Source organism: Salvelinus alpinus, chromosome 28, assembly GCF_045679555.1.
Source record: "Salvelinus alpinus chromosome 28, SLU_Salpinus.1, whole genome shotgun sequence".
NCBI lineage: Eukaryota > Metazoa > Chordata > Actinopteri > Salmoniformes > Salmonidae > Salvelinus > Salvelinus alpinus.
This window is the reverse complement of record NC_092113.1, coordinates 12,254,436-12,282,084: the sequence shown is the minus strand read 5'-3', so window position 1 is coordinate 12,282,084 and position 27,649 is coordinate 12,254,436. Positions and strand designations below refer to the sequence as shown.

The window sequence follows — 27,649 nt, the reverse complement described above, 5'->3', positions numbered from 1 at the left end:
AAGTTGATTGGACTAAATTGTTTTGGTATCTTTTAGTTGCCACTGTACTAGAATAAGCATAGGTGATTTGATAATGTTGAAATATTGAAGTTGAAATGGTGCTGGAATAGTGAAGGCAGCTCCTGTTTTCTTTGCTACTCGCGGTAACTCTCCGTGGTTCTAAATCAATAGTTGATTAGTGGTCCGAAGATGTCGTAGACATGAACTTGCTTGACTATGTTGTAGGTCATGTAACTGTTTGTTACATGCAATATGCTTTGTGGACTTCACCAGACAGAAGTTGCTCTCCGGTTTTTGGCACAAAACTAGAAGTTGATCTCTTCAGTTTGTATGGGTGTCAAAAGCTATTTGTTATCCCTTCTTCCTCACTCTTTTTTTGTAAATGTCACTGAGGGGTCCTGGCTTGCTCCAATGACCTTCTCACTGATTCGTATTACCCTGTTCAGTGGGTTCAGGCTTGTGTTCCCTAGAGCACCAAACCACCCTACAACATTAAAAGCTATGATGGATTCTATAAAGCAGTTATAAAATTATTGGAGGATTGATTGGTGTACATTAAACTTCCTCAATTTCTGTAGAAAGAACAGGGGTTGTTGAAATTTTGAGTGAATTTGTTCAGTGCTTCTTTTGAAGAAGAGCTTGTTGTTGATGATGATTCCTAGGTGTTTGTAGTCTTCTCCTTGTTTAATGATGTGTCCGTTAACCTCCAGCGCTGGGATGGTAGGTTGGTCTCTTCTAAAGTCAATGACCAGGTCTTTGGTTTTGGTTGCATTGAGGTGCAGGTAGTTCTGGTTACACTACAGTGGAAACCTGTCGATTTCAGCCTGGAGGCGCCCCTCTGGATTGCCTGTCTATTATTACTGTGTCATCAAAGTACTTAATGAACGTAATCTCTGGGTCCGAGCTCCTACAGTCGTCTGTGTACAGGGTGAATAGCACCGGCAAGATGATAGAGCCTTGTGGGGATCCTGTACAGGTGGTTCTGGAAGGGCTGAAGTGAACATTGAATCTGACCAGCTGGTGTCTATTTTTCAGGAAAGACCCAGAGAATCGGATACTTAAATACTTACAGGGTGCAGATATAATGCTTTATAACTTGTTTTAACCATGTATGAGCCTTTATAATGTCTTCTAACTCTCCACAGCGTTGGAGGGGAATCTGGAGAGTAGTAGGCCTGTGATGAGTACCAGTCCCCTGGAGACACATACTAAACAGGCCTCAGAGGTAGCAGCCCTGGAGGGTAATATCACTTCGCTCAGGTAAAGAGGGGGTTTTCAACTTATTAGATGGCCTCAATATTGATGAGACTAAGTAGTGGAAACATTCCCCAATAGGCACAGACTATTACTGACATTTAACTAGAGGGACCTTACCACATTTTATAGTAAATCTGATGCAATACATCAACAGTTTTGATTGTAAATCATAATGTATGCAACCTCCAAATGTTTTAATGTAAGGTTATTCACCTTAGATGCTGTCTCTGTGTATTCACACCATGGTACTTCTTGCCATCTTCCACAAAGGAGTGACGTCATCACTCAGCAAACATCCCCATGCTCACACTGTGCTTTCCTCATGAATAATTCATGAGGCCAGAAATATATGCGTGAGTCACGACTCATGCTTTTCTTATATAATGACTCTGATATATATGATCCATATAGGGATCAGTCTGTGAAACGACCCTCTTGTCTCAAACCAATCGGAGGATTACTTCTGAAGGCCCAGGCACTGATTCCTAAATGTAATCTGAGGTCTTCTTATCCCATCCCATGTGTGCCACTGCATTCCAGTTAAAGATAAGCCTATGAGAGTCCCTGGTGTCCATTTCTGAAAACACAGTATAGTAGAGCTACAGTGCAGCATGTGTCTTTTAAATCTTAGATTAATGATCATGCAGACTTATTTTTTACAGCTAATTTATATTACCACAGTTATCTCTTTCAAATATGGTGATATAAGGCCTTGTTTCAGTCTGTGTGTGTCTGTGTGTGTCTGTGTGCGTGTGTGTGTGTGTGTGTGGATGTGTTTAACTATACTTGTGGGGACCAGAAGTCCCCACAAGAATAGTAAACATTTTTTTTTGGACCAACTGGGGACTTTTTGTTAGTCCCCACAAGGTCAAATGCTATTTCTACGGGTTTAGGGATAAGGTTAGAATTAGTGTTAGGTTAAGGGTTAGGAACTAGGGTTAGTTTTAGGGTCAGGATTAAGGTTAGGTTTTCAGGTTAGGGTTAGGCTACGGGTTAGGGTACGGGTTAGGGGTTAGGGACTGCGTGTGTGTGCGTGCGGGTGCATGTGCATGTGTCCGTAGTGAAGCTGTGGAATTATGAGTAAGTGGATTAATCAGGCTAAACATGGTCGAACATTCTACTGAGGAAGCCCCAGTTTGGGGTCGAAACGTGTACAGATTTACTTTTTGTTCAACCATTCCATATTTCTAGTTTGTTAACTAAAATACCCTCCTCTTGTTTTCCTTGTTCTCATCTCTCCAGGGCAGACTTGGCCCAGTCTCAGCTGGAAACATGTAGCCAAGGTGACCTCATCGTGGCTTTGAGTCGTGACCTGGCTGCAGCCAATGCCAGGATAACAGACATGACAGGTGCAATCTCACAATCTCTGTTGATCCATCCCTTCAGTATATTATGGTTTTCAAATTTATAAAAAAATTGTGGCAGTATGTAAATGAAACAATGATACAAAGAATATTGAAAGCAAGTGCTTCCACACAGGTGTGGTTCCTTAGTTAATTAAGCAATGAAGATCCCATCATGCTTAGGGTCATGTATAAAAATGCTGGGCCGGCCATTACATTGGCTACCATGGCTATGCCCCCATAGAATGACAATGCCCCCATCCACTGGGCACAAGTGGTCACAGAATGACTTGATGAGCATAAAAACAATGTAAACCAAATGTCATGGCTGCCTCAGTCACCAGATCTCAACCCAATTGAACACTTATGGGAGATTCTGGAGTGGCGCCTGAGACATTGTTTTTCACCATCAACAAAACACCAAATGATGTTCTGTCTCGTGGTGGCCCAATGCTCTATTAAGACACTTTATGTTGGTGTTTCCTTTATTTTGGCAGTTACCTGGATATGTCAGATCACATTCAGCAGAAGCACATTTTTGTCTGATAACATAGCAGTCTCACATTGTGTGCGCTTGTGTGCGCTTGTGTGTGTGTGTGTGTGTGTGTGTGTGCGTGTGTGTGTGTGTGTGTGTGTGAATGCTTAACTGTGTGTATTCTGCAGGGGAGCTCAGTGAGCAGCAGAAACTACAGTTGGAGCAGCTTAAGGCTCTGGTTGTGGATCAGAGGGTCCAACTGAGCATTCTCACTCAGAAGCTAATGCTGATGTCACAACTCGTGGAGCAGAAAGGGGAGGAGCTTGAGAAAGTGAGGGATGAATTGAGGTAGGTCTGAGGTAGGTGCGGGGGGAGACATTTAAAGCTGAGGAGTGAGGTTACCAATCCCCATCGGTTACATTGGATTTGTAATGTGGAATCCTCAAATGTAATATCATATGTGTACAAATGTGAAGAACCAATACATTTAAACTCTCTCGTGGTTTCTCGCCACGATATAATACAATTTGAGCAAAAAATATATATTTACCTTGAAATGGCATAAGTACAAAGTAATGTAGTAGCTATATTAGGGTCATTAAGATAGCAAGCAGCCAGCCAGCATGTAGTGAAGGGCTGATGCGTTGTGTCCTATCGTATATTTTATGATATGATTTGATTTTATCTAATGTGTTGTGTCCTACCAGGCTTTGTCAGGTGGACCTGGAGAAGAGTCTCAGGGCAGAGAGAGAGATGAAGGAACAGAGGACAAACCCAGAGCAGACCCAGCCTGTCCACTACTCTGTTGTCACCTGCATACCACCACACACAAAGGCGAGTGGAATTTCATAAAGGCCCATATTCACAAAGAATCTCAGAGTAGGAGTGCTGATTTAGGATCAGTTTTGACTTTTAGATTATAATGAGTGAACCCAAGGGGGAACCTGATCCTTGTACTCCCTACTCTGAGACGCTTTAGGAATACAGGGCCAGTGGTGTACACCTCTGGTCCTCGAGGGCCGCCGTGTCTCCTGGCTTTTGGTGAACTGGTTGATTTAGATTTAGACCAGGGACACCAGGTGTTTGTAGTCTGGTCCCAGATGTGTATGTGCTGTCTCATCGACTCATACGGTGGTTATCATGCCAGACAACAACCATAGGAGTTGACTATGCTATAAAGGACAAACATATCTGGGACCAGGCTAAGAGGATTGCACTCTCCAACCGCATTGATCAACTGAAGGCAAGAGAGGAATCAAATGAAGCACGAGGCACACAACAATATGGAAAAAATCTGCAGCATCATAGGTTCACCACACATACACTTGAATACGTTACTGAAAAAAGAGGTCTGATATTTAGCTGTCTGGTTCAGTAAACGCTGGAGGGTGTCTCTGTTTCCTCAAAGAAAAGCCAGTTTGAACAGGTTCTGCTGATAATGATCTTGTGCTGTGGTGACACGCCTCTTACTCAGTACAATCAACACTCAGAGGAAGAGACCATCTCCTATTCCCCCTCCTATCAGGACACTGGAGAAGCAGGAGATACATTATATGACATTGTGCATCACTATGTTTAATGGCATGTGCCTCGCATCCTGACAACACACTCGCATGTAAAGCAGCACCTTGTCGTAAACCATAACAACAGTACAGTACAACATGATACGACTCCTTTGTATTCCCCAGGACACTCATTTATCTGCTGTTTGTCTCTCTAAATGGAAAATAGAGGGCCTCAACAGCTTCGTACTGCCCAGACATGATTTAGGCTTGTGTTTGTTACACAAACTGTATTTGTGTGTGTGTGTGTGTGTGTGTGTGTCTGTCTGTCTGTCCGTCCGTCCGTCCGTCCGTCCGTCCGTCCGTGTGTGCGCGTGTGTGTCACTCAATCACTCACTTCTACAAAATAGCCATTCAGACTCTTGTTTTAGTACCCGTGTTATAGTCAATAGGCTCGGGAACATTGCATTGTGTCAGTAGGTGATGCATTCGAACTTGCTGACTCACACAACAGACCACAATGACAAGCGTTGTGTCCCTGAGTGTGTTTCATACGATCAGCCACAGATCTGCAGTCAAGGACACTTGGCTGGAAAGGAGCTCAAGTCAACGTCCACCGAGTCATTGAACTCAATGGAGGTGCATTTCTATGCATTTTTGACAAGTCAATATAATTTCCTTCGATTTCACTCATAGCAACACAAAGAAATCACACGTCATAGTCTAGTAACAGCTTGGATCTTTTCATAAAGCACAGCCAAAAAGAATCTCAACCTGCAAGATGCCAGCAGTCAAATGATTTGCGCATTAACAGAAGCGCCATTGCTTGATATGAGTCCAAAACACAAATCTGAAACCTTAATTGTATAAAGGAATATTAGTGGATGTATAGCCATGACACCAGAGAATGGAGAATGAAATATAATAGATTAAAATATAAATGTGCATTTTTCTAAATGAATAATTTGTTAGTGAGATGTGTTCGCGACCCGTGTATGAATCGCTTTATCTAAAAGCTAGTGATCAATTGTAACAGGGTGTAGATGTGGGTCATATCTTTGGGGTAATAGAAGGACACCTCCCTACTGTCGTAGTCAATTCAAATAACATTTTATTGGTCACATACACATGTGTAACGGATGTGAAATGGCTAGCTAGTTAGTTAGGGGTGGTGCGCACCCGGGTCGGGGTGAGGGGACGCCATAAAGTTAAACTGTTACATTGATGCTGTTGACCCGGATCACTGGTTGCTGCGGAAAAAGGAGGAGGTTGAAAGGGGGGTGAGTGTAACGGATGTGAAATGGCTAGCTAGTTAGCGGGTACGCGCTAATAGTGTTTCAATCAGTTACGTCACTTGCTCTGAAACCTAGAAGTAGTGGTTCCCCTTTCTCTGCAAGGGCCGCGGCCTTTGTGGAGCGATGGGTAACGACGCTTCGTGGGTGACTGTTGTTGATGTGTGCAGAGGGTCCCTGGTTCGCGAGGGGACGGTCTAAAGTTATACTGTTACACATGGTTAGCAGATGTTATTGCACGTGTAGCGAAATGCTTGTTCTCCTACAATGGCAAGAAAAAGTATGTGAACCCTTTGGAATTTCCTGGACTTCTGCATAAATTGGTCATAACATTTGATCTGATCATCTAATTCACAACAATAGACAAACAGTCTGCTTAAACTAATAACACACAAACAATTATACGTTTTCCTGTCTTTATTGAACACTCCGTGTAAACATTCACAGTGCAGGGTGGGAAAAGTATGTGAACCCTTGGATTTAATAACTGGTTGACCCTTCTTTGGCAGCAATAACCTCATCCAAACGTTTTCTGTAGTTACGGATCAGACCTGCACGACGGTCAGGAGGAATTTTGGACCATTCCTCTTTACAAAACTGTTTCAGTTCAGCAATATTCTTGGGGTGTCTGGTGTGCACTGCTCTCTTGAGGTCTTGCCACAGCATCTCAATCGGGTTGAGGTCAGGTCTCTGACTGGGCCACTCCAGAAGGCGTATTTTCTTCTGTTGAAGCTGTTCTGTTGTTAATTTAATTATGTGTTTTGGGTCATTGTCCCGTTGCATCACCCAACTTCTGTTGAGCTTCAATTGGCGGACAGATAGCCTTACATTCTCCTGCAAAATGTCTTGTAAACTTGGGAATTCGTTTTTCTGTCGATGATCGCTAGCTGTCCAGGCCCTGAGGCAGCAAAGCAGCTCCAAATCATGATGCTCCCTTCACCATACTTTACAGTTGGGATGAGGTTTTGATGTTGGTGTGCTGTGCCTTTTTTTCTACACACATAGTTTTGTGTGTTCCTTCCAAACAACTTAACTTTAGTTTCATCTGTCCACAGAATATTTTGCCAGTAGCACTGTGGAACATCCAGGTGCTCTTTTGCGAACTTCAGACGTGCAGCAATGTTTTTTTTGGACAGCAGTGGATTCTTCCGTGGTGTCCTCCCATGAACACCATTCTTGTTTAGTGTTTTACGTATCATAGACTCGTCAACAGAGATGTTAGCATGTTCCAGAGATTTCTATAAGTCTTTAGCTGACACTCTAGGATTCTTCTTAACCTCATTGAGAATTCTCCGCTGTGCTCTTGCAGTCATCTTTACAGGACAGCCACTCCTAGGGAGAGTAGCAACAGTGCTGAACTTTCTCCATTTATAGACAATTTGTCTTACCGTGGACTGATGAATATCAAGGTTTTTAGAGATACTTTTATAACCCTTTCAGCTTTATGCAAGTCAACAATTCTTAATCTAGGGTCTTATGAGATCTCTTTTGTTCGAGGCATGGTTCACATCAGGCAATGCTTCTTGTGAATAGCAAACTCAAATTTTGCAAGTGGTTTTTATTGGGCAAGGCAGCTCTAACCAACATCTCCAATCTCATCTCAATGATTGTACTCCAGGTTAGCTGACTCCTGACTCCAATTAGCTTTTGCAGAACTCATTAGCCTTGGGGTTCACATACTTTTTCCAACCTACACTGTGAATGTTTAAATTATATATTCAATATAGACAAGAAAAATACAATAATTAGTGTTATTAGTTTGTCTGTGGTTGTGACTTAGATGAAGATCAGATCTAATTTTATGACCAATTTATGCAGACATCCAGATATTTCCTAAAGGTTCACATACTTTTTCTTGCCACTTTAGTTCCGACAGTGCAGCAATATCTAACAAGTAATATCTAGCAATTCCACAACAGATACCTCATACACACAAATCTAAGTATAGGAATGGAATAAGAATATATAAATATAATATATGGATGAGCAATGACAGAGCGGCATCGGCTAAGATGCAATATATAGTATAGAATACAGTATATACATGGGTAATGCAAGATATGTAAACATTATTAAAGTGGCATTATTAACGTGACTAGTGTTTATTAAATGTATTATTATTATTATTATTTATTAAAATGGCCAGTGATTTCAAGTCTGTATGTGGACAGCATCCTCTCTGTGCTAGTGATGGCTGTTGAACAGTCTGATGGCCTTGAGATAGAAGTTGTTTGTCTGTCTCTCTGTCCCAGCTTTGATGCACCTGTACTGACCTCGCCTTCTGGATGCTAGCGGGGTGAACAGGCAGTGGCTTGGGTGGTTGTTGTCCTTGATGATCTTTTTGGTCTTCCTGTGACATCGGGTGCTGTAGGTATCCTGGAGGGCAGGTAGTTTGCCCCCGGTGATGCGTTGTGCAAACCGCACCGTCCTCTGGAGAGCCCTGCGGTTGTGGGCGGTGCAGTTGCCGTACCAGGCGGTGATACAGCCCGACGGGATGCTCTCAATTGTGCATCTGTAAAAGTTTGTGAGGGTTTCTTCAGCCTCCTGAGGTTGAAGAGGCGCTGTTGCCTTCTTCACCACACCTCTCCCTCACACGGATTCCACACGGATTCCTGACGCAAGCTCTGGACAATTACACCGTATTATCACAGCTAGCTAGCTGCAACCGAGTGGCTACTACTGGCTAACACCTCTGTCCCGAAGCAAGCACCAGTTAGCCTTGAGCTAGCCTCGAGCTAGGCCCATCTGCCGGCTAGCTGCAGCGCGATATCAACCCAGAGCATATAGGAATGCTTTTTCTCTACCACATCACCGGATTCCTGACGCAAGCTCTGGACAATTACACCGTATCATCACAGCTAGCTAGCTGCAACCGAGTGGCTACTACTGGCTAACACCTCTGTCCCGAAGCAAGCACCAGTTAGCCTTGAGCTAGCCTCGAGCTAGGCCCATCTGCCGGCTAGCTGCAAGCGCGATATCAACCCAGAGCATATAGGACTGCTTTTTCTCTACCACATCACCGGATTCCTGACGCAAGCTCTGGACAATTACACCGTATCATCACAGCTAGCTAGCTGCAACCGAGTGGCTACTACTGGCTAACACCTCTGTCCCGAAGCAAGCACCAGTTAGCCTTGAGCTAGCCTCGAGCTAGGCCCATCTGCCGGCTAGCTGAAGAGCTAGTGCCACTGCCACTGCCACGAAGCTAGCACCAGTTAGCAAACACTATTCTACAATTCACAACCTCTCTTTCGCCATCGCCATCTGGCTTGGATTCTCTGTCGACACAACCACGTCTGAGCAGACCCCCTCCGTCTGAGCAGACCACCCCCCGGGCTACTAACTTTACACGCCGCGTGCTAGCTTAGTGGAGGCCTCCTCTGCTCCATCTACGGCTGCCCCCTGGACACTATGATCACTTGGCTACATAGCTGATGCATGCTTGACTGTCCATTAATTCACGGTACTCCATTCTGTTTATTTGTGTCTTATCTGTCGGCTCTGTGCTTTAACTCAGGATCTGTGTGTAGTTAATCCGACCCTCTCTGCCTAGTCATCGCCATTTTTACCTGTTGTTGCTGTGTCAGACTAGCACCCTGTTATTGCTGCTGTTATCTTACCTGTTGTTTTAGCTAGCTCTCCCAATCAAGACCTGCAATCACTTTATGCCTTATTGTATGTCTCTCTCAAATATCAAAATGCCTTGCATACTGTTGTTCAGGATAGTTTTCATTGTCATTGTTTTGGTTTGCAATGGACCCTGTAGTTCCACTCTCCGTACCTCTGATACCCCCTTTGTCCCACCCCCCACACATGCGGTGACCTCACCCATTGAGACCAGCATGTCCAGAGATACAACCTCTCTTATCATCACCCAGTGCCTGGGCTTGCCTCCGCTGTACCCGCGCCCCTCCATACCCCTGTCTGCACATTATGCCCAGAATCTATTCTACCACGCCCATAAATCTGCTCCTTTTATTCTTTGTCCCCAACGCTCTAGGCGACCAGTTTTGATAGCCTTTAGCCGCACCCTCATCCTACTACTCCTCTGTTCCTCGGGTGATGTGGAGGTAAACCCAGGCCCTGCATGTCCCCAGTCACCCTCATTTGTTGACTTCTGCGATCGAAAAAGCCTTGGCCTCATGCATGTCAACATCAGAAGCCTCCTCCCTAAGTTTGCCTTACTCACCGCTTTAGCACACTCTGCCAATCCTGATGTCCTTGCCGTGTCCGAATCCTGGCTTAGGAAGGCCACCAAAAATTCTGAGATTTCCATACCCAACTATAACACTTTCCGTCAAGATAGAACTGCCAAAGGGGGAGGAGTTGCAATCTACTGCAGAGATAGCCTGCAAAGTTCTGTCATACTTTCCAGGTCTATGCCCAAACAGTTCGAACTTCTAATTTTAAAAATTAATCTCTCCAGAAATAAGTCTCTCACTGTTGCCGCCTGCTACCGACCCCCCTCAGCTCCCAGCTGTGCCCTGGACACCATCTGTGAATTGATCGCTCCCCATCTAGCTTCAGAGTTTGTTCTGTTAGGTGACCTAAACTGGGATATGCTTAACACCCCGGCAGTCCTACAATCCAAGCTTGATGCCCTCAATCTCACACAAATCATCAAGGAACCCACCAGGTACAACCCTAAATCCGTAAACATGGGCACCCTAATAGACATTATCCTGACCAACCTGCCCTCCAAATACACCTCTGCTGTCTTCAATCAAGATCTCAGCGATCACTGCCTCATTGCCTGTATCCGCCACGGGTCTGCGGTTAAACGACCACCCCTCATCACTGTCAAACGCTCCCTAAAACACTTCTGCGAGCAGGCCTTTCTAATCGACCTGGCCCGGGTACCCTGGAAGGATATTGACCTCATCCCGTCAGTTGAGGATGCCTGGTCATTCTTTAAATGTTACTTCCTCACCATATTAGACAAGCATGCTCCGTTCAAAAAATGCAGAACCAAGAACAGATATAGCCCTTGGTTCACTCCAGACCTGACTGCCCTCGACCAGCACAAAAACATCCTGTGGCGAACTGCAATAGCATCGAAGAGCCCCCGCGATATGCAACTGTTCAGGGAAGTCAGGAACCAATACACGCAGTCAGTCAGGAAAGCAAAGGCCAGCTTTTTCAAGCAGAAATTCGCATCCTGTAGCTCTAACTCCAAAAAGTTCTGGGATACTGTAAAGTCCATGGAGAACAAGAGCACCTCCTCCCAGCTGCCCACTGCACTGAGGCTAGGTAACACGGTCACCACCGATAAATCCGTGATAATCGAAGACTTCAACAAGCATTTCTCAATGGCTGGCCATGCCTTCTTCCTGGCGACTCCAACCTTGGCCAACAGCCCCGCCCCCCCCGCTGCTACTCGCCCAAGCCTCCCCAGCTTCTCCTTTACCCAAATCCAGATAGCAGATGTTCTGAAAGAGCTGGAAAACCTGGACCCATACAAATCAGCTGGGCTTGACAATCTGGACCCCCTATTTCTGAAACTGTCCGCCGCCATTGTCGCACCCCCTATTACCAGCCTGTTCAACCTCTCCTTCGTATCATCTGAGATCCCCAAGGATTGGAAAGCTGCCGCGGTCATCCCCCTCTTCAAAGGGGGAGACACCCTGGACCCAAACTGTTACAGACCTATATCCATCCTGCCCTGCCTATCTAAGGTCTTCGAAAGCCAAGTCAACAAACAGATCACTGACCATCTCGAATCCCACCGTACCTTCTCCGCTGTGCAATCCGGTTTCCGAGCCGGTCACGGGTGCACCTCAGCCACGCTCAAGGTACTAAACGACATCATAACCGCCATCGATAAAAGACATTACTGTGCAGCCGTCTTCATCGACCTGGCCAAGGCTTTCGACTCTGTCAATCACCATATTCTTATCGGCAGACTCAGTAGCCTCGGTTTTTCTAATGACTGCCTTGCCTGGTTCACCAACTACTTTGCAGACAGAGTTCAGTGTGTCAAATCGGAGGGCATGTTGTCCGGTCCTCTGGCAGTCTCTATGGGGGTACCACAGGGTTCAATTCTCGGGCCGACTCTTTTCTCTGTATACATCAATGATGTTGCTCTTGCTGCGGGCGATTCCCTGATCCACCTCTACGCAGACGACACCATTCTATATACTTCCGGCCCTTCCCTGGACACTGTGCTATCTAACCTCCAAACGAGCTTCAATGCCATACAACACTCCTTCCGTGGCCTCCAACTGCTCTTAAACGCTAGTAAAACCAAATGCATGCTTTTCAACCGTTCGCTGCCTGCACCCGCACGCCCGACTAGCATCACCACCCTGGACGGTTCCGACCTAGAATATGTGGACATCTATAAGTACCTAGGTGTCTGGCTAGACTGCAAACTCTCCTTCCAGACTCATATCAAACATCTCCAATCCAAAATCAAATCAAGAATCGGCTTTCTATTCCGCAACAAAGCCTCCTTCACTCACGCCGCCAAACTTACCCTAGTAAAACTGACTATCCTGCCGATCCTCGACTTCGGCGATGTCATCTACAAAATAGCTTCCAACACTCTACTCAGCAAACTGGATGCAGTTTATCACAGTGCCATTCGTTTTGTTACTAAAGCACCTTATACGACCCACCACTGCGACCTGTATGCCCTAGTCGGCTGGCCCTCGCTACATGTTCGTCGTCAGACCCACTGGCTCCAGGTCATCTACAAGGCTATGCTAGGTAAAGTGCCGCCTTATCTCAGTTCACTGGTCACGATGGCTACACCCACCCGCAGCACGCGCTCCAGCAGGTGTATCTCACTGATCATCCCTAAAGCTAAAACCTCATTTGGACGCCTTTCCTTCCAGTTCTCTGCTGCCTGCGACTGGAACGAATTGCAAAAATCTCTGAAGTTGGAGACTTTTATCTCCCTCAACAACTTTAAAAATCTGCTATCCGAGCAGCTAACCGATCGCTGCAGCTGTACATAGTCCATCTGTAAACTACCCACCCAATTTACCTACCTCACCCCCCATACTGCTTTTATTTATTTACTTTTCTGCTCTTTTGCACACCAGTACCAGTATCTCTTCTTGCACATGATCATCTGATGATTTATCACTCCAGTGTTAATCTGCTAAATTGTAATTATTCGATTTATTGCCTACCTCATGCCTTTTGCACACATTGTATATAGATTCTCTTTTTTTCTACCATGTTATTGACTTGTTTATTGTTTACTCCATGTGTAACTCTGTGTTGTCTGTTCACACTGCTATGCTTTATCTTGGCCAGGTCGCAGTTGCAAATGAGAACTTGTTCTCAACTAGCCTACCTGGTTAAATAAAGGTGAAATAAAAATAAAAAAACACTCTCTGTGTGGGTGGACCATTTCAGTTTGTCCATGATGTGTACGCCAAGGAACTTAACTTTCTACCTTCTCCACTGCTGTCCCATCGATGTGGATAGGGGGGTGCTCCCTCTGCTGTTTCCTGAAGTCCATGATCATCTCCTTTGTTTTGTTGACGTTGAGGGAGAGGTTATTTTCCTGACACCGCACTCCGAGAGCCCTCACCTCCTCCCTGGAGGCTGACTCGTCATTGTTGGTAATCAAGCCTACTACTGTTGTATTGTCTGCAAACTTGATGATTGAGTTGGAGGCGTGCATAGCCACACAGTCATGGGTGAACAGGGAGTACAGGAGGGGGCTGAGCACGCACCCTTGTGGGGCCCCAGTGTTGAGGATCAGCGAAGTGGAGATGTTGTTTCCTACCTTCACCACCTGGGGCGGACCGTCAGGAAGTCCAGGACGCAATTGCACAGGGTTGAGGGCCTCAAGCTTAATGATGAGCTTGAAGGGCACTATGGTGTTGAATGCTGAGCTGTAGTCAATGAACAGCATTCTTACATAGGTATTTATCTTGTCCAGATGAGATAGGGCAGTGTAGTGTGATGGCGATTGCATCCTCTGTGGACCTATTGGGGCGGTAAGCAAATTGAATTGGGTCTAGGGTGACAGGTAAGCTGGAGGTGATATGATCCTTGACTTGTCTCTCAAAGCACTTCATGATAACAGAAGTGAGTGCTACGGGGCAATGGTAATTTAGTTCAGTTACCTTTGTATTCTTGGGTACAGGAACAATGGTGGCCATCTTGAAGCATGTGGGGACAACAGACTGGGACAGGGAGAGATTGAATATGTGTCCAGCTGCATTCTAAACCTTTGGGGTCTTCTTTTCAGTGTGAGAGGCTCAACTCATCCTCCTACTTTGTACTTACCACTCTTCAGCATTATACACATACTCAATCATTTGGTGATGCATCCAGCTCTTCCTTCATGTCAATTGACTTTTTGGCTACAACCATAGTCCACTTAGTGTTGTCCCCCACCTCTACCTCTGAGTTGTGAAATCCTGAGCTGAACCTCTCAGAGGAAAACTCTAGACCCTATCATGAGTTAAGAATATGATTCAAATGTCATTTTATTCTCCCTTTGTGTCCAGGAAATGGCCACTGTCACCGCTCCTGGGGAGTATGCCAAGCAGGGGTCAAAGTCCAGAGGTTATCGACACAAGGAGGTGATTCAGCATCAGAGGGAGGCTCTGTCAGAGATGAGGGCCAGGATCGGAGCTTTGGAGCAAACATGGCCCCTGAGTAAGCAAGGTCAAAACTCTATGAATATAGAAAGAAGGTTTTGCTCCCATGTGATATAATTGAACACGGCGAAGGCTATTGCAGGATTAATTAGGGCAGGGACCAGGGGCCCTAAGACCCCATATCAGATTATCTCAGATAACATTTTTTTTTGTTAAGTAGGGAAAATATATATTTTTTTAATATGCTGTTTTTGTGCTGCTCCCTATCTCTATGCCTTGGTCAATGTCATTGTACATTGTCTACATATGTATTTAAATGACTTAGGAGACTATAAAACTTTGTGTCCTCCAAAGTGTTCCTCTTCTCTGATATTTGGGTAACTGTTTGTTCCGTCAGAGCGCTTCACCCAGCAGGGGGCACCTAAGAAACAAGCAGGGAGTGAGGCGAGCAAACTCAGCACACCGAGGTCTGCAGTGGTAAGCACCTGACCCAGCCTGGTCTCATAGACTAACCGTAACATAGTAAACGTAAATCCGGGAACTCAAATTAGTATGATATGTTACGTTTGGTATGGTTACATAAGACAGATGGTTACTTATTTTCTTTTTCCATTGCAAAATGTATTAAAAGTTTTTCATTAAATGCACCCAATGAACACGTCCCAATACTCACTCTGCTGAGAAATTCATCTTAATGCCAATGACTATGATTATCAACGTATTGTGTAATGTCATATGTTACATGATCATTTCAATCTAGAGTGGCTGGCCACTCCCTGGAGCATTCGGGGAGGAGACCCTGGAGCGCACAGCCAGACTGGACCTATCAGACGCCCTGGACCTCAGCGAGAGGACAGTGAGTGGAAGGATGCTCTCAGGGGGAGAGTGTGGGTGGCTATGACAGCTATATGACATTTAGCAGAATGTATCCCCATTGCCATCTACGGGTGACTGGGCTGCAGTGTTCTTCAATTCTAACCCAAGAGAGCCACAGGGTGTGCAGGTTTTTGTCCTAGCCCAGCACCTACTTGATTCAAATAATCATCAATTACTCCTCTCATTCTGTCTTTGTCTCTCTCTCTATTTTTCTTTCTCTTTCTCTCTCTCTCTCTCTCTCTCTCTCTCTCTCTCTCTCTCTCTCTCTCTCTCTCTCTCTCTCTCTCTCTCTCTCTCTCTTTCTCTCTCTTTTTCTCTCTCGCTCTCTCTCTCCCTCTCTCTCTCTCAGTACCTGGATCTGGCACGGGCGCTGTGCGATGCTCTGGAGTTGAGCGAGGGCCAGCTGCAGGGGTGTGTGTCCCTGCAGCACCTGCCCCAGGAGGAGAGGGCCAGTCTGGCTTCTTTGCGTCATGCAGACCTGGAGCTGCTCCGGAGCTGCATGGCCCGACAGCACAGCCATGCCCAGCGAAGTGAAACCCTACTGCAGCAGCAGCATAGAGAAATGACTACTCTCAGGTAGGGAAATAAAAGAAGGGAATACAGGGCCATGAAATAGATCCCTTTCCTCAATAGTGTACTACAAATATGCCACTTTGCAGACACTTTTATACAAAGCAATATACAGTACAGTGAGTGCATACATTTTTATAATGTGTATGTAATCCCTGCAGAAATTGTACCAAATAACTTGGCATTGCTAGCACCACACTCTTACCAACCAATCACCCGCTAGCTGCTTCAATAGTAATTCAGTTATAAGAGAGATGCTACTGTTGGAGCAACACAAAGAGTCAACTATTTATTTTGCCTACTTTTATTGGTTGGTGTTTACGTAATGTGTTGACTCATTTGATTGATGATTAGAAAACCCACCTGCCTCAAGTGACTTGAAACAGGATTGTAGTTAGGGTGATTTGATCATTGATAAGTGTCTGTATTACATCTGTCCTCCCCCTCTGCTTCCCTCCCCTCCCCTGCCCAGGGAGAGCCAGGCGGCGGGCCAGCAACTCCAGTCCAGGCTGGATATGCTGAGGACCGAGCTGGAGACGGAGAGCCAAGAGAGCTCCCTGCTTCGCGAGGCCTTGCTCCACACCCAGAGTCGTCTGGAACATGAGATAGACGTAAACACCAGGGCCGTAAAGAGCCGTAAGGTATAGAAGTAGTAGAGGGGAGTGAAACACTCAACAAACCCAGGGGCCTATTTGTTTTGTAACACATATTCACCTTGATGTACAATAGGCTGGACCAGGAGATCGGCCTTAACACCAGGGCCGTAAAGAGCCGTAAAGGTATAGAAAGTAGCCTAGTAGAACGGAGTTCAACAGTCCAACCCACGGGGTGATTTGCTTTGTAACACCTAAAATCTATCTAGTCCAGCTAGTTAAACTTTGCTGGGTACCTGACTGTTTCTGCTTCATCAATGTTACTACTTCCAGGTATGCATGCGTAGGTAGTATTTGGAAAATAACAGCTGTGGTAAAATTCTTACGGACGTTGCCGTTGAATCCCAGTCATGGAATAGTGTAATTTACCTGGGGCCATTATTAACAGAACAGATACAAGAACCTCATACTTTTGTTCCAGGTAATTTGCCCACCCTCAGACAAGCTATGCTGAGTCCATTGAAAATGGACATGACTAGTCGATTTCCCACTAAGCAAGTCCACACACACACGACAGACAGACAGACAGACAGACAGACAGACAGACAGACAGACAGACAGACAGACAGACAGACAGACAGACAGACAGACAGACAGACAGACAGACAGACAGACAGACAGACAGACAGACAGACAGACAGACAGACATAGCATTTATTGGGCCCTTCCTCAGGCTTTGTTGTGCTGTTCAAGCATGTATGGATTGATCAAAATTCAAGTAAGTGCTTAAGTAAGGTAAATTTCCTCCATTACTGTATAATCAAGTAGATAGAAAGCTAACTTGGAACAATCTTAGGAGATGCTGATGGTGTCTCATTGGGACGCAGAATGGCAATTGACCGTAGGGCTGAACCTATAACCTAAGGCTCATTATTACATACAGTATGAGTCAATAGCATCTACAGTACCAGTGTTCATACAAGCATATATAGTGCATTCGGAAAATATTCAGACCCCTTGACCTTTTCCACATTTTCTTACATTACAGTCTTATTCTAAAATTGATTAAATCGTTTTCCCCCCCGTTATCAATCTAGACACAATACCCCATAATGACTTGGTGGTTCCAAACGTCTTCCATGTAAGAATGATGGAGGCCACTGTGTTCTTGGGAACCTTCAATGCTGCATAAAAATTGTGCCTCGACACAATCGTGTCTCTGAGCTCTACGGACAATTTATTCGACCTCATGGCTTGGTGTTTACTCTGACATGCACTGTCAGCTGTGGGACCATATATAGACAGGTGTGTGCCTTTCCAAATAATGTCCAATCAATTGAATTTACCACAGGTGGACTCAATCAAGTTGTAGAAACATCTCAAGTATGATCAATGGAAACAGGATGCATCTGAGCTCAATTTCGAGTCTCATAGCAAAGGGTCTGAATACTTATGTAAATAAGGTATTTCTGTTTTTTAGGTTGAATAAATTTGATAAAAATTCTTAAAACCTGTTTTTGCTTTGTCATTATGGGGTATTGTGTGTAGATTGCTGAGAGAAAAATAAATATTGAATCCATTTTAGAATAAGGCTGTAACGTAACAAAATGTGGAAAAAGTCAAGGCGTCTAAATACTTTCCGAAGGCTCTTACAGAATATGTAACACAGCCACCCTCTTAAGGATTGGACCCTTTTTTTCCATTTTCGCCTAAAATTACATTCCCAAATCTAACTGCCTGTAGCTCAGGACCTGAAGCAAGAATATGCATATTCTTGATACCATTTGAAAGGAAACACTTTGAAGTTTGTGGAAATGTGAAATTAATGTTGGAGAATATAACACACTATATCTGGTAAAAGATAATACAAAGAAAAAAACATGTGTTTTTTACATCTTTGAAATGCAAGAGGAAGGCAAAATGTAATATTCCAGATTAGGCGCAATTTAGATTTTGGCCACTAGCAGTGTATGCGCAAAGTTTTAGACTGATTAAATGAACCATTGCATTTCTGTTCAAAATGTTGTATCAACTGAACCATTGCAACCATTGCATCTCCCGGGTGGCGCAGTGGTCTAGGGCACTGCATCGCAGTGCTAGCTGCGCCACCAGAGTCTCTGGGTTCGCGCCCAGGCTGGGCTGGGTTCGCGCCCAGGCTCTGTCGCAGCCGGCCGCAACCGGGAGATCCGTGGGGCGACGCACAATTGGCATAGCGTCGTCCGGGTTAGGGAGGGTTTGGCCGGTAGGGAGGGTTTGGCCGGTAGGGATATCCTTGTCTCAGTATGTAAAAAAATATATAATAATAATAATTTAAAAAAAAAATGTAATAAAATGTATGCACTCTACTGTAAGTCGCTCTGGATAAGAGCGTCTGCTCTTGGCCGGTAGGGATATCCTTGTCTCAGTATGTAAAAATGTAATAAAAATGTATGCACTCTACTGTAAGTCGCTCTGGATAAGAGCGTCTGCTAAATGACTAAAATGTAAAATGTAAATGTAACTGCCCAAATGTGCCTAATTAGATTATTAATACATTTTCAAGTTCATAACTGTGCACTCTCCTCAAACAATAGCATTGTATTTTTTCATTGTAATAGCTACTGTAAATTGGTCGAGTGCAGTTAGATTAACAAGAATTTAAGCTTTCTGCCCATATCAGATGTCCTGGGAAATGTTCTTGTTACTTACAACCTCGTGCTAATCACATTAACCTACGTTAGCTCAACCATCCCGCAGGGGGGACACAGATCCTGTAGAGGATATAGTAGTCCAAAATGGTATTCTATGCAACAGCAATTATGTGTCAAATGACAGTTTGTGCCATGTCTTACAGTGGACAGTAGAATGTCATAACATGACACTTTAAAAAGGCTTTATACTCTGTGTATGAGTAGTATGGGACATGGCCTAATCTTGTGTGATTGTGAACTAATGTTTAAAACAGCCATTTTATTCAACAGCAGATACTGTGTGTGCCAAAAAGCAATATGCTTTTACAGTGAATTTTAGAGTGGCCAAACTTTTATTTTCCATAGTCATGTTAATAAAACAACCTTGATTCCAGTCATCATAGTGGCCATTCTCTGGTTGTTTGTTAGCAGAGTGCTGTTCATGTAAATATACTGTAAGTGAACAGATCAGTAATTGAAAAGTACACTGTGGCACCCCGGGCCCGTCTGTCTCACTGTGTGTTTAAGCTTAATATCTCATATCCATGATTAAGATGGACTCAGCTTAATGTGTCATTATGAATCAGGGTGAGGATTGGTATCAGCAGCATGTTTTCAGCATAATATAGCAAGTATTCAGCATAACCTTAATTAAGCATAAAAAGCTTCATATTAATAGCACTATCTTCATGGCAAGATCTGATGTGAAAAGATCTGATCTGATTGATCAAAAGACCAATTAGTGGGAAAAAGAACAGAGTTGCGCTGCCTGTCTAAACGCAGCCTTTGTTTGCTCTCCTCCCTTTGCACCCTCCCCTCTCTTCTCCTCTATTCCCTAATTCCTTCTTAACCTCCCTCCCTCCTTTCTCCCTCTCAAACCCCTCTCATCTCTCCTCCCCTCTGTCTCATACCTCCCGTTCCTCTCTCTCTTCCCTCCACAGGCAGTGAGTGTGGAGAAAGTCCAGAGGAGGAGTGGGAAGACAGCCTCTCACAGCTGTGTCCGTACTGAGGCCGGCGACAAGGTGAGCCACAGCTGGATAGACAAACAGACACACTATTCCTCTGCTACTCATATCAACTGTTTTTTTAATTCCATTTTTTATTTGACAGTATGAACACAATACAGAAGGACACGTTTGCATTGTGGAACTTTGTGAAACCCCATTAGATGTGTTATAAAACAGCTGTATCCTGGCCTCCTATCCTTCTCCTGACAGATACTGGTCCACCCAGCATACTTTCCCTCACTATACACGCAGTGATGTCCCTGTTTTAGTCCACAAACCGTTAACATCCTAGATTTACAATTGAATAGCATATGTTGCTTGTCTGCTTGGTTCTGTTCCAAGGAAGTGGCTTTCAGATTAACTTTGTGATATTTAATGAATGATTATTTAACATAGTATAGTCATCCTATATGGTCTCTCCTCTCCAGTCCTACCAAAAAAAGAATTGGTGGTTCTGACTTGCTGCTACTCCACACAAAAATCCCAGTTTGTTGTTTGAAGTTAACATACCCATCTAACTGTACCTCCAGTAGGCTATCTCTTTTCATGATCCTCATTACCTCAACCACTGGCTGCGTGAGTCCGTCTACCACACTAGCATAATCTGTAGATCAATAGAAATCTCACGGTCACCTATTAATAATTCACATGCACACAGAGGTGTAACACACACCCCAGCAGCCCCCGTTATTATCTTTAAAACTGCGACATTTTCTCTCAGCCTCATGGCAAAATGTATAGAATAGCATGAGATTAGCTATAAAACTGCAAATTTTTCTCTCTGCTTGCAAAACTGTGTTACTGCACGCACGCACACACATAACACACGCACACACAAACACACACTACCATTGCAGCCCCCAGAAGTGTCAATTATAGCGGCTAATGCTAATAAGGAGGGAGGCTAGTTCAGAGTATCTGATATGGTTGGATTGGAGAAATCAGTAGGGTGGAAAACATACCTTCACTTATCCAATCAAATGAATGGTTACCTCAAGGAAGAGGGGAACGAAGGCTACATTTTGAAACTATTCCAACAGGGCCCCTGTCTTCCTCTGTCAAAAACACATTTCCATGGACTGTATAGAAAATGGATAATTAAGTACTCTTCTTCTGAACAGGCGACAGCGAAGACATCCAGCCTGCTGGAGAGGCTGAAGAAGAGGGAGTACGAGGTGGAGACCCTGAAGAGGCAGCTGGGGAAGAAGGAGTTTGGCAACATGGCCTCCAAGCTGGAGCTGGCCATTGTACAGCAGCATCCTCAAAAGGCCCCACCACTGACAGAGCCCTCCTAATGTACTGTAATCCTGCCCCGCTACACTGGAGTGACTGGACACCAGGGGCAAGGAGACTGGCTCAAGGGTCCTTTTGACTTGAACAGCGGAGGACACTCATTACGACGAGACTAGCGAACACTGCTAGTGTGCGTCACACCATAGAATTAGAAATACAGCACAGCAGGTCTACTAGAACTCACCTTCCCATTCAAGTCAGCGTCAGTCTATTTCATTGCATCACGCGTACTGTACCGCTGCTTCTGGCCATGAAGAAGTTTCTGCTGGGGGCTGTATATTACCACACATCAGAGCCATCTGTTCTATATACTGTATAGCTCTGCACCACATCGTAATGAGTGAATGCCCCTATAGAGATGATGGAATAGTCAATGCATGAGCATGTGGGTGCTAATGATGTGTGTTTCAAAGGCAGCTTTTCTCAGCTTCCCTCTGAGCTTTGAATGTAAAAAGTCTGTCGGGCTATATCTGCCACAGCTATATTATTTTAGCCGGAACACTTCACCGCTCTTGTTCATCCATTCACCACGGAAAATGAGGCAGTCTTTATGCATGACAATACAAATGCGTTCTTCCGCAGACTTTTCTGCCGATACAGTATAATATTTTGGTTGACACGTCATTGCGATATCTCAGCAGTAAAGAAAATGGCCAAGGCGCCCATTTGAGCGGCTATTTCTGGAGTGTGAGTGCTACACTAACAACAGGAATATGCCCCTGAACCGCAGATATAATGAAAAAAGGAGTCTGTTATTCCTCCTATCTGCAGTAGACCTCCTCCCCCACTCCCGCCCTCCTTGCTATGCCTCGAGGTTGTTGTGGTCCGTTATCGCAGTGGGCAGAGAGAAAAGCTGATTCATTTATTCATCATCAGAGCCTTTTCTTCCTCACAGCAGCACACACCGTCACAAACACAGTCACGTGAGCATAGGATGAGAGAGAGTGGTTTGTGTGTATAGGTGTGTATGTGTATGTGGGAAGGTGTGAAAGGGTCAAGCGTGAGCGAGCATGCGCATCGGTGTGTTGTTTTGAGTGCGTGTTTGTGACGTGTGGCAGTGTTCATGACGTGTCTGAGTGAGTAGGCCTATGTGTGAGTCTGTCTCTGTTTGTGCATGTGCAAAATCTATTATTCAGGATATTAATCCTCCATTGTTCTACATAAAGCAGATGCCACAGATAATAGAGCCAGTACATGGTTTGGTTTCTCTCTCTATTTGTTTGACTCAATTCCCATAAGGCAAGGTTCCCAAACTGGCAGCCTACCAAGTGATTTTATTTGGCCCCCCAAGTTTTCTCTTATAATTTTTTTTATTGTTAGACATTAAAGACTGTAAAAACACCAGCAACTCAGCTCGAAGTGATTTTAATTTTGGAAATCTGTTCCAAAGTAATCTCACGCATAATGGAAAGATATATGTTATCGTATACAAATATAGGTTTGAAATGATTATGCTTTTGTGAAATAGGATATCTGTTTGGGTTTCTTGCGATCAATTTGCAGTGTACAAATGATTTCTAATTATGTTCTGGGTCCCTGACCGTCTGCTCAAGAAAAAATTGTCCCACGGCTGAATCTAGTTGATGATCCCTGTCGTAAGAGATAATGAGGGCTACTCCTAAAAAAGCTTCTTGTCTTCCTCACTCACTGACCCAGATTTGGTATTTTAGTGCATACAAGCAGATGGTACAATTTTGTGATGGTACAATGTTTCTTTGTTGCCTCCAGGCAAAAGGCTGCATTAGTCCGTCATCATTGCTCCTCTCTGATGTTTGCCATGGTCTACCTACCTCTATGGCCATGTGCATCAGTATAACTTCACCCCAATACTACTTGTTTCGGTGTCTTTCAGACATGTTTGTCACTCTATGCACTTTTGTTTTTATTGTCTGGACCATCACAGAAAAACCACTGATTTATCTCCAGACGCCATTATAGTTTGTCTGCTTTCATTAACCAGGATCAATTATGTCTGTTTTTAACATGAGTATGTCACTCACTGGCATTGGTATGCCTTTGATTTCAGCTGGCAGTCCACAGTGCTGTGTTGAGTTGTTGCTAATTATATGTGTTGACCTCAACAATTACTGCTCCTCCTCAGTCTGAGTGGACACAACCAGCTAATTGGCACTGTGCAGATTCCAGTGTGTTCCTTAAAGGCACAATCTGGGATATTTCCTGCTGTTCAGTGGTAACGTCAATTCATGATCTTGTTCTTGAGGAATATAACTTAAACATTTTATGGCCCGTTAGTCCTTACATTCGTAGCTGCGCCTATGAAGTTGGCAGTGGTTCCATTCATCCAGCTCCCATTCCTCAGCTTAAGTCACAATGCTACTGTTTGGGCTGAAACTAAACACCAGATTTTGGCTTTCATCTTTTTATAATCAGCAGAGTGCCCCTGGTTCGCACCATTGCCTTCGCGAACAGCTAGCTCAGCCACAGTCTCAGTGGCTTCCATTAGCATTGCTGAGTCAAGCTTGACCTCTCCTCACTGCTCATTTACTTAAAGACTATTCTGTTTTGTTTTATTATAATGTAGGCTATCTGTGTTCAGATTCATTCACACAGAGTTTGTAAAAGCATTGAGGTTCAGTTGAACTACATCTGACAGTATAAATAAGTATAAAGTATACATATGACAGTATACCTGTCTGGGGCGATGGCTAGAAATATTACTGTGTTTGTGACTGGTCAAGAGACATCCTAAATGCTTTACTGTATATGTATCACAATACAAAAACACTTGGGAACCACCTACTGTATCTTTCCAGACTGCTGCGTACTATAGGTACATACCCTTATTCCTATTTTCAAGGGCAGTCTGCATTGCTGAGTGTGTTAGAAGTGAGGTGGTATGTTAGGAGAAGCGGTACACAAATATTTTATAGAAAATATCATTTTTAAAACGCTTTGAACAGTATAGTGTCCACATTGTCTTATTTAATGTTGGTATAAGGGTTTCATTACATGATATTTGATCCGATTCACCAAATCACCCAAAAGTGTCTGTACTTTCTCCTAATATGAATGAATTAGGATATGATTAGCAATATATTTTTTCTTTTTCATTGAATTAGGATATTATTATCTATTCAATTATGACATACACTCTTAGAATTAGTGGTGACTCAAGGAACCCCTGGAGTTCCTCAAGAAACCATTGCTTGTCAAAGGTTCATATTGGCACCTTTGGTTTGTTGAGGGGTTCTTGGAGGAACCTTTCACGTTTAAATGTAGCAGAGAGTTCCTGGATGAACCCTGGACTGGAACCGTGGCTAAGTAGAGGTGTGGCTTTCAGATAGATCTTTTTAGGCCACCGGTGGGAGTAAGGCCACCCGTGTCACTTCTGTTCATGTGTCCTGTTGTATTGTCATCAAATGTTAAGGTTGAACACTGACAGATTTGTAGCTTCAATTGGGTTTACAGAGGTGTATGAGTTCCTCAAGATCCTATGCAAATCCCAAAGTTGGAATAGTTACCACTTTATAAATATTCAAGGGAAATACAAATTTGCAGTGTACAAACTTAACATGATGAACAGGAATGACATTTCCATACATTTTGGTGGCCAAAAATAACTACTTGAAAGCTTCAAATAAGCCATGCCTTCAATCTTCTGATAAGCAGCCACTTCAACAATATATTATTACACTGAACAAAAATATACATGCAACATGTAAAGTGTTGGTCCCATGTTTCATGAGCTGAAATAAAATGTATTTGTTTACATCCCTGTTAGTGAGCATTTCTCCTTTGCCAAGATAATCCATCCACCTGACAGGTGTGGCATATTAAGAAGCTGCCACAGATGTCGCAAGTTTTGAGGTAGCGTGCAATTGTCATGTTGACTGCAGGAATGTACATCAGAGGTGTTGCAAGAGAATTGAATGTTAATTTCTCTACCAGAAGCCGCCTCCAACATAATTTTAGAGAATTTGGCAGTACGTCCCGCCAGCCTCGCAACCACAGACAACGTGTGACCACTCCAGCCCAGGACCTCCACATCTGGCTTCTTCACTTTTGGGATTGTCTGAGACCAGCCACCCGGACAGCTGATGAAACTGTGGATTTGCACAACCAAAGAATTTCTGCACAAACTGTCAGAAACCGTCTCAGGGAAGCTCATCTGCGTGCTCGTTGTCCTCACCAGGGACAGCAGTTTGGCGTCGTAACTGACTTCAGTGGGCAAATGCTCACCTTCGATGACCACTGGCACACTAGAAACGTGTGCTCTTCACGGATGAATCCCAGTTTCAACTGTACTGGGCAGATGGCAGACAGCGTGTCATGTGGGCGAGCGATTTGCTGATGTCAACGATGTGAACAGAGAGCCCCATGGTGGCGGTGGGGTTTGGTATTGGCAGGCATACGCTACGGGCAACGAACACAATTGCATTTTATCGGTGGCAATATGAATGCACAGAGATACCGTGACGAGATCCTGAGGCCCATTGTCGTGCCATTCATCCGACGCCATCACCACATGTTTTAGCATGATAATGCATGGCCCCATGTCGCAAGAATCGGTATCAGAATTCCTGGAACCTGAAAATGTCCCAGTTCTTCCATGACTTGCATACTCACCAGACATGTCAACCATTGAGAGTGTATGAAGGCGTGTTCCAGTTCACGCCAATATCCAGCAACTTCGCACAGCATTGAAGACGAGTGGGAAAACATTCCACAGGCCACAATCAACAGCCAGATCAACTCTATGCTAAGGAGACGTCTGCTGCATGAGGCAAATGGTGGTCACCCCAGATACTAACTAGTTTTCTGATCCACGCCCCTATCTTTTTTTTAAAGTATCTATGACCAACAGATGCATATCTGTATTCCCAGTCATGTGAAATCCATAGATTAGGGCCTAATTTATTTATTTTAATTGACTGATTTCCTTATATGAACTGTAGCTCAGTAAAATCTTTGAAATTATTTAATGTTGCATGTATATTTTTGTTCATTGTAAAAAGGTACAACATTTAACCCCTCCCATCACAAAAAGGTTACGGTTTGAACCTTTACACAGGGATTCCTCAAATAACCTTTTTGAATCGGAAAGGTGGCCTCTGTGTGGCAATTTTTAGAATTCCAAAATGTTCTTCCAGGCTTCTTTACTTCTAAGAGTGTAATGTACTCTGCAGAAATGAATCTCCTACATTCATTTGTTTGAACATGTTGCTCCTCTGTGCCTTGATATTGTTGATTTTGGGGAGTTTGGCTTTGTTAGACAAAAGATATAGGAACATGCACAGCCTGTTGTGTTCATTAATCACTGTGTCTAGTTTTTATTTTACTGTTTGAAATTAAATACGGTTTGTTATTGCACTGGGTCATGGAGAATACAGTATGCATACTAGATTTGCTTGTGGTACTTGGATCCATTTTTTCATTCAGTTGATTTATGATTATCGTTTTTCCATTTAGTATCACTATTATTATTGCAATTTATTGATAGTATTCATCCCTGTTTGCTTAATCAGTACTTATACTTGTTTGTTCATCTCTTTGTGGTGCACTTAGAGATTGTTTAAATGACAATCACTGTCATTTGATTAAATATGTTATAAGCTGTTACTAAGCTGTTACATTTCAAGACTTCCTTGCTTTTTTGTCATAATGGCTAAATTCCTTTTTCATCCGACAGTGATTTTGATACCATGCTATGAAGAGCTTTGATCTTTCCTCCCATCTCCCTTTCCTCTGCCGGAAATCCTCTCTATTTCTTGCTGCATTGCATTAGTTGAAACAAAGATTGTTCTCAGGGCAGGCCTGGTTGTAGCTAGATACTTTATGTTTGAGTCGGGTCAGTGAAAAAATTAGCATTTTATCTAGCCTTAATCTTTTTCCTAACCTTAACCTAATTCTCCTAACATGCCAAGTTAATTCTCCTAATCTGCCACATTAATTCTCCTAACCTGCTGTGTAAGTTCTCCTAACCTGCTACAAAAAGTCACTTGTGCTACTCAAAAACCGGCAGACCTGCCCTGAGAACAGTCTTGGTTTCCACTAATGCGATACAGCTCTATTCTCTCCCGTCTCGCTCCATATATGGTGTGACTCAGGTAGAGTGGGTGTTGCTGGCTGAGGCAGCCCCTCCTTCACAGAAAACAGAGGAGATTCAGAGAAGCCAAGCCTCCCATGCGTGAGTCATATCACATGACTCAGGGTGCGTTCCTCTGCTCAGTCGTGGCTGACGCCTGAC

The 27,649-nt window shown here is 44.0% G+C and overlaps 1 protein-coding gene across 1 annotated transcript in view; it reads left to right on the top strand.

Moving 5' to 3' along the window:
- LOC139557988 (forkhead-associated domain-containing protein 1-like) overlaps window positions 1-26,951 on the top strand; it is a 48,538-nt gene extending 21,587 nt beyond the window's left edge. The window contains exons 18-26 of the mRNA XM_071373359.1: window positions 1,146-1,260; window positions 2,500-2,606; window positions 3,264-3,423; window positions 3,783-3,909; window positions 15,194-15,289; window positions 15,659-15,885; window positions 16,352-16,520; window positions 20,083-20,163; window positions 21,270-26,951. Of these exons, the coding sequence (XP_071229460.1) occupies window positions 1,146-1,260; window positions 2,500-2,606; window positions 3,264-3,423; window positions 3,783-3,909; window positions 15,194-15,289; window positions 15,659-15,885; window positions 16,352-16,520; window positions 20,083-20,163; window positions 21,270-21,443 (1,256 nt within the window). The 3' untranslated portion in view covers window positions 21,444-26,951. The remainder of the gene's footprint in view (window positions 1-1,145; window positions 1,261-2,499; window positions 2,607-3,263; window positions 3,424-3,782; window positions 3,910-15,193; window positions 15,290-15,658; window positions 15,886-16,351; window positions 16,521-20,082; window positions 20,164-21,269) is intronic.
- The last annotated feature ends 698 nt before the right edge of the window (window positions 26,952-27,649 follow it).